Consider the following 6,156-nt stretch of genomic DNA (forward strand, 5'->3'; position numbering starts at 1 on the left):
GCAAAAGAGGAGTAGGCAATCCAGGTGACCACCATCTCCCCGTGCCCACTGCCCACGGTGTCAAGAGTGACAGAGGAGTGCAAGTGGAAAGCAAAGAAAGGCAGCCAGCAGCACAAGAACTGTCCCACAATGAGGACCAAGGTGAGGAAGGCCTTGTTGCTTCCCAAGAAGTGATCTGGGATCAGTCTGGGCAGTGACAGGATCCTGGCAGCGATGATGGTGACTTGGCTGGCGATGGAGTCGCATCTGTGTCTGGGTGCAACTGCCTGTGCCGGCACAGGCGCCTGCTGTAGGGACGCAATCCGGGCCACACGGTAGACACTGGAGTAGACAGCAAGGATGATGATGGTGGGCAGAACAAAGCAGGCAATGGTGAAGAGGATCACAAAAACCTTCTTGTGGGCCCCAGGGCTCCAGTAGATTGTGCAGCGGCTGGCGCTGGTGGCCCCATTACCTTGAGGCCATCCAACCAGTGCCAAGACAGTGATGAGAACAGACTTGATCCAAATGAAGATCATTCCAGCCACTGCCAGCCTGATGGTCATCTTGACCTCATACCTCAAGGGGTGGACGATGTAGTAGTAACGCTCCACACTGATGACGGAGATGGTGAGAATGGAGGCACTGATAAAGCAGATATTGAGGAATATCAAGGCCTGGCACTCAGCAATGCTGTAGATTACCCTGTTGAAGCAGGAGGAGCTGGAGATGATCCCCAGGGGCATGAGGAAAATGGCAGAGAGGAGGTCGACCACGCAGAGGTGGCAGACAAAGATGAACTTCTTGAGAAGGGGGGTTTTGAGAATGACGACCATGACCACAAGGTTGCCCACCAGGGCAGCGAGTGTGAGCAGGACCATGCAGAAGAGGCCCAGCACCTCCTGGGCGATGGAGTGCTCAGGGACAGAGAGCAGCTCTAGGCTGTTTGTGGTGTTTGGCCCCATTTGGCTTGCCATCCCCTTCAAGGGCTAAACCAGCAGCTGCAGTGCCTAGGTAGCAAGGGCTCTTCTCCTGCATCCCACAGAGGGAAACCCCACCGCAATCATGGCTGCTATCTTTGCCTTACCTGTTGGAGAGGGGAACAGGGTGTGAAGGAGAAGAACCAAACAGAGAAACACAGAGTACATCTCCAAGGTGCTGGAGGAAGGAGAGGAGCCAGCGAGGTCACAGCACCCTGCCTGTCCCAGAGCCAGCACTGGGGCTGTCTGCAGCCTGGCTAGGGACAGCACTGCTGGGGCCTGCAGGCACCCATGCCAGGCTGACACCTCATACCCCTGCCGCAACAGCACCAGCACATCCCAAGGAGGGACGGCACAACCTGCCTGCCCCAACCCTCTTGCTCTGGCCACAGGGGACCCCAGAGTGGGTGGGATTCAGCGCACCTTTGCTCCTGTGGGGGTGGGTGACGTTCCTCTCCTCGCTGGGGGCCCCTCTTGCCGGTGTCGCTCCCGCAGCAGAACGGGCACTGCCGGCCCTGTGTGAGGCCACGCTCCCCCTTCCCCGCTCCCGTCACCCACTCGTCATCCTGTTTGCCTGCAGCCTGCCAGCTGCGGATGGCACCAGCTGTCACTCCCGGCGCTGCCTGCACTGCCTGCACTCGTGGCAGTCCCACGGGGACAGCTGCTGGGTCCTAGCAGCCAGTGGGGGCTCAGGAGGGGGGGACTTGGGTCCTCAAGCTCTGTGCCCCCCAGAATGGCCACTCGCTGCACCGGGTCTGGTCCTTCCACAAGAACAGCTCAGCCACCAGGTTCTCAGGGCTGAGGGACAGAGCTACAGGCAGATCTGTGGCAACTCCTCTCCACTGGTGCATGGATGCTCATGGGGCATCAGGGTAACACAGCTGGGAGTTGCCCTTCTCTGGCACTCCAGGGACTCAGACATGTGCTCAAGGGGCACACATGAACATGGAGAGGGGCTTAGCATGGGCATCAGGCTGGGGTAAGGCAGCAGGCATGGCACCAACCATGGCACTAGAGGGAGGGCAGGCACTCATCCCTGGGATGGATGGATGGATGGATGGATGGATGGATGGATGGATGGATGGATGAGTTCCTCCATGCCCATGCTTGCCCTCTGTTGCTCTGATGCCACGGTGATGGGCATGATCCCTGTGCCTTGCTAAGGTGATGAGGGCAGCTGGTTCTCAAAGCCAGTAGATTTCATCTGAAGGCTGCAGCCCCTCCAGAGCCACTCACCTCCACACCTTCAGGGACACACCACCTAGCCAGGCAGGAAAGCATCAGCATCTCTCGGTACAAGGCACAGTGCTTTTATTCACAGTCTAAGCAAGCTCTGTCCCCATGCCCACCTGTTCCTTGCCAAGCCCCAGGTGGGGTGGCCAGAGAGTTCAGACCACTGTACTCTGTGCTGGTGCATGTCACCAGCTAGTGCTGGGCTGGAGCTGGGGGGTTCCTGGGCATTCTCAGAAGTGGAGCTGGACAAGGTAGCGGATCCGGCACTGACTTTCCTGGTAGATTAGGTACTCGCTCTGGCTGAAGGAGGAGTCCTTGTAGGCAGGCATGGGGATGGGCTTGCCTTGGCACACCAGCACCTTCTTTCCATCCAGCAGCACCTCCTCATCCTGTGCAGGGTCTGGACCAAAACACACACCCCCACACCATGTCAAATCGGAGATCTGGCCTCTCTCCCCCCTGCTCCATGCCCACTCCAACTCAACAGACCCCACATCCCTCCTACCCCAGGCTCACCTGGCTCTGTCTGGCCACAGGCCAGGACACTGTCATAGCCAGTAGGTGGCTGACGCAGTGTGGGGTGATCACGGGTGATGCGGTAGGGCTTGCCCAGGGCCACTTCTGTCAGGAACATGATGCCAACCTTCTTGGATGTGCAGCCCACTGCCATGGGGGAAAGGGATGGGGATGATTGCACCATCCCTGGTATTCCCATCAGGTTGTGCCCAGGCCATGCTGGGACACAGGGTCCAGTTGTCATGGCAGCAAAGGAGCTTGACATCCCCACAGCTGCCTGACAGGGGGTATGCAAAGGTGGACAGGCTCACACAGACCCTGTAGGCATCCCAAGCAGCCCTGTCCATCTCAGGACTCTCACCATAGCAGGCTGATTTGCTGTTCTCAGAGGCGAAGTAGATGCCCTTGCCCACACGCCCGCCCGAGTGGGGCATGATGCGCAGCCCACTCTTCAGGATGGCCGCGACCACTGCCACGTTGGTGCCGTGCCAAAGCAGGCGCCGGTTCTCCAGGAGGTCATGGGCTTTGAAGTGCTTGTCCTGAAGAGATGCAGAGCTAAGGACTGTCCACGGAGGGAGATGTAGGTGCCCAGAGGTGAATGACTGCCATCCCCTCCACCCGCAGTGCCCAGCTGGAGTGACAGGGGAGCAGGTTTGCTCCTGTCAGCTGGGCTGAAGTCCCCCACTGGGTGGAGAAGCCCAGAGCCCTAATGCAGTCCTGGGGTGCAACCAGATCTTCCCTACTGCAAGACAGGGAAAATCATCTCCTCCTCACCTCACCATCTCGGGCCACCTGCCAAATGTTGAGGATGCGGAGTTTGTGCCCGGTCTGTGCCACATAGTTTTGGATCAGCTGCCAGGGAGGGAGGGAGGAAAGTGGTGTCACTGCAAGCAGCCATCCCAGCAATGTCCATGGTCCCCCTGTGACAGTGGGGTGCCCGCAGCCCTCACACAGTTGCTCCCTCTTATGGGGCACTGTGGCACAAGCAGCACCTGATATTCCCGGGAAGCCAGATCCAGCAGGGAGAGTTGGCAGCAGAGCAGGGCATAATCCCGATCCAGTGGATGGGCGACTTCTTTCTCCTCCTCCTCCTCCTTCACTTTCTGTGCTTGCAGGCTCTGTGCCACCTCAATGTCAGCCAGCACCTGGCAGGGACACACCAGAGACATCCTCACCAGCAGTGCTGGGCACCATGCTGGGGGACTAGGGCAACAGCAGCTCCCTGCTCCATGCAGGAGCCTTTCTTGGGGAGGGATGCCACCCATCATGTGTCCTGGCATCTCACCAACAGCATGTCCTTCTTGGCACGCAGCAGGTCAGGGGACTTGATTGGGGGTGGTCGTGCCCGCCCAAAGTTATGGGGTATGATGGTGTAGAAACGTGAGGAGAGCTCCTCCAGGCGAGTGGCCTGGGGGGGCTGCTCCTGCAGGGCGGCCTCCAGCTCCTCCAGTGCCTCAAAACCCTTTGCGATCTGCTGCTTGCTCAGCTTCCCCAGTGGCATCTTCTTCACATCTAGGTGGGACAAGGGAGAGCACAGGTGAACTCATCCAGCCCACTCACCTCACAGCTACTTCCAAGGACCTCCAGCATCACCATGGGCACATATAGGCACTTAGCATGTGATGTCCACAGTCCCACCAGGTGCCAGGATGTCAGAGGGAATGCTCTAAAATTCATTGGCACCTCTGCCCAACTCAACCTTCCCACCTGAACCCCCAGCTGCAGCTCCCAGCCCCAGCCACCTATCACCTCCTACCAATATTCATGGTCTGCATGGCATCCTGAAACATGTCGCTGCTGAAGATGAGAGACACCAGGTCCTGTGTGGCTTTGTCCAAGGTGCAGGGCAGCACCCGCTGCTTGCAGACCTTGTCCCCATCCATGCCATCCACCTGCAGATGCCCAAAATCACCTTTGAGTCCAAGAGAGGCTGTGGGAGCATGGGACCAGGGCCTGACCATCTCTGCCTGGCCCCTGGGCAGCAGTGATGAGCAGGTGTTGCCTCCACTTTCCATTACCGATGCCACCCAGATGTCCATGGTTCTCACTTGAGATGCCCTCCCACTCCATTTCAACCCATTAGCCTCAAATCTCTGCCAGTGGACTATTTCAGCATGCACACAGACGGTGTCTCAGAAAACACCCCATCCTGATGACCCTCTTGGATGTCTTGGTGTCCAGTGGGCCAGAAGTGGGATATGAGGACCACCCCACCATGGTGACACCCAGCATACTTACCCTGAGGGCTACCTCCACCTCCTGCCCGGCCCCTGGCTGCACCTCGATGAGCGTGTACTTCCCTGAGTGGGCAACAAAGTTCTCCCTCGCTGCCCAGCTGTTCTTGGTCTTCTCGCGAAACTTCTTCTCAAAGTCCTTCTTGGCAGCCTCCAGGGAGGCAGAGGGCATGAGCTTGGACTGGCCCACCTCCCCCTGGCAGTGGAGAGCAGTGGTCAGGACCTCCCCTGCATCACTGCTCCACCAGCCCCATGATGCAGGGAGCAGGCAGGGTTCAGGGGCTGTAGTGCAGGGAGCAGTAATGTGCTGAGCTGCCAGATTGGGAAGATCCCCCAGGACTCCTTGCTGGAATGTCACATTCACATTCACTGCAGTGACAGTTGCCACATGCCCCAACCAGGATGACCATGATGTGTAGGGGCAAGTCTTTGAAGCCCACCCAGCTAAGGGTTATATCAAGGCACTTGGTTGCTTGCTTTGGGACCAGGAAAAAGGGATGGGGACCATGGATTTCATCCTCAATTTTGGGTGTCCAAAGGCAGGATGGGGGCAGCTGTGGTGGGGGGATGAGCAGTGCCAGGGTGGACTCACCACACGGCCCCAGCGGTTCCAGACACTGTAGGCACCATCATGCTCCAGGAGCTGAATGATGTAGAACTTGTTGTTGTTGGCACTGATGTTGGTTTGGTTCAGGGTGCAATCATAGTCTTCATAGACCTAGAGTGAGTGGCATGGCCTGGGCTGGCACCTGGGTAGTGTTGGGGGATGTGTGGGGTGCAGAGATATCCCAGGAGGGACACAGTGGGGTCTGTGAGGAAAATTGTGGCTGCCTCTGTGTCAGCAGGAGGGGCTGCCCTGGGATTCTCCCATCCCTCCTGCCCACAACCCCAGCCTCTCTGAATACCTCAGCCCCACTCTCACCCGGGCACCTGGTGCTGTGCTCAGGGGGCACAGCCCATCGATGGTGGCAGGGGGCTTCTCCTTGGGGGCAGTTTTCAGGGCTGCCAAGGTGGAGCTCCAGGTGTCATCCTCCTCTTCTTGTTTTGCTTTCTTTTCACTGCCATCTGGCTGCTTCGAGGTGGATGCATGGCGCTTGGAGGCCATGGCTGACCCCCCCCCCACAGGGTCAGCACAGCCTTAATCCCCCAGCAAAATACCTGGGGAGAGCAGAGCAGGGAGCTGAGAGTTGCTCATCTGTCCTTCCGGGTAAGTC

At 58.3% G+C, this 6,156-nt stretch overlaps 2 protein-coding genes across 2 annotated transcripts in view; both read right to left on the reverse strand.

The window, feature by feature from the left end:
- The window catches only part of LOC103809383 (probable G-protein coupled receptor), a 1,811-nt gene extending 253 nt beyond the window's left edge, over positions 1-1,558 (reverse strand). Inside the window, 3 exon segments of the mRNA XM_009082211.1 lie at positions 1-969; positions 971-1,066; positions 1,383-1,558. The exon segment at positions 1-969 is cut by the window's left edge and continues 253 nt beyond it. Coding sequence (XP_009080459.1) covers positions 1-969; positions 971-1,017 — 1,016 coding nt within the window. The 5' untranslated portion in view covers positions 1,018-1,066; positions 1,383-1,558.
- An 864-nt stretch (positions 1,559-2,422) lies between these two features.
- PARP3 (poly (ADP-ribose) polymerase family, member 3) lies at positions 2,423-6,047 on the reverse strand. Its single transcript, XM_009082209.1, has 10 exons — positions 5,865-6,047; positions 5,535-5,660; positions 4,947-5,138; positions 4,465-4,600; positions 3,994-4,220; positions 3,701-3,853; positions 3,483-3,560; positions 3,070-3,247; positions 2,709-2,855; positions 2,423-2,592 (listed from the first exon to the last, which is right to left on the reverse strand). Exons 1-10 carry the CDS (start codon positions 6,045-6,047, stop codon positions 2,423-2,425), a joined length of 1,590 nt encoding a protein of 529 aa, XP_009080457.1.
- Between the last annotated feature and the right edge of the window lie 109 nt (positions 6,048-6,156).

This window comes from Acanthisitta chloris, unplaced genomic scaffold (genome assembly GCF_000695815.1).
Source record: "Acanthisitta chloris isolate BGI_N310 unplaced genomic scaffold, ASM69581v1 scaffold33029, whole genome shotgun sequence".
Classification (NCBI taxonomy): domain Eukaryota; kingdom Metazoa; phylum Chordata; class Aves; order Passeriformes; family Acanthisittidae; genus Acanthisitta; species Acanthisitta chloris.

Excerpts from the sequence above, each read along its gene's own strand:
- PARP3 (XM_009082209.1), bottom strand. The coding sequence starts at position 6,047 with ATGGCCTCCAAGCGCCATGCATCCACCTCGAAGCAGCCAGATGGCAGT. Across the intron at positions 4,601-4,946 it reads AGGTGGAGGTAGCCCTCAGG|GTGGATGGCATGGATGGGGA; the intron begins GTAAGTATGCTG and ends GGGCATCTGCAG. Across the intron at positions 3,854-3,993 it reads CCAAGAAGGACATGCTGTTG|GTGCTGGCTGACATTGAGGT; the intron begins GTGAGATGCCAG and ends TGTCCCTGCCAG.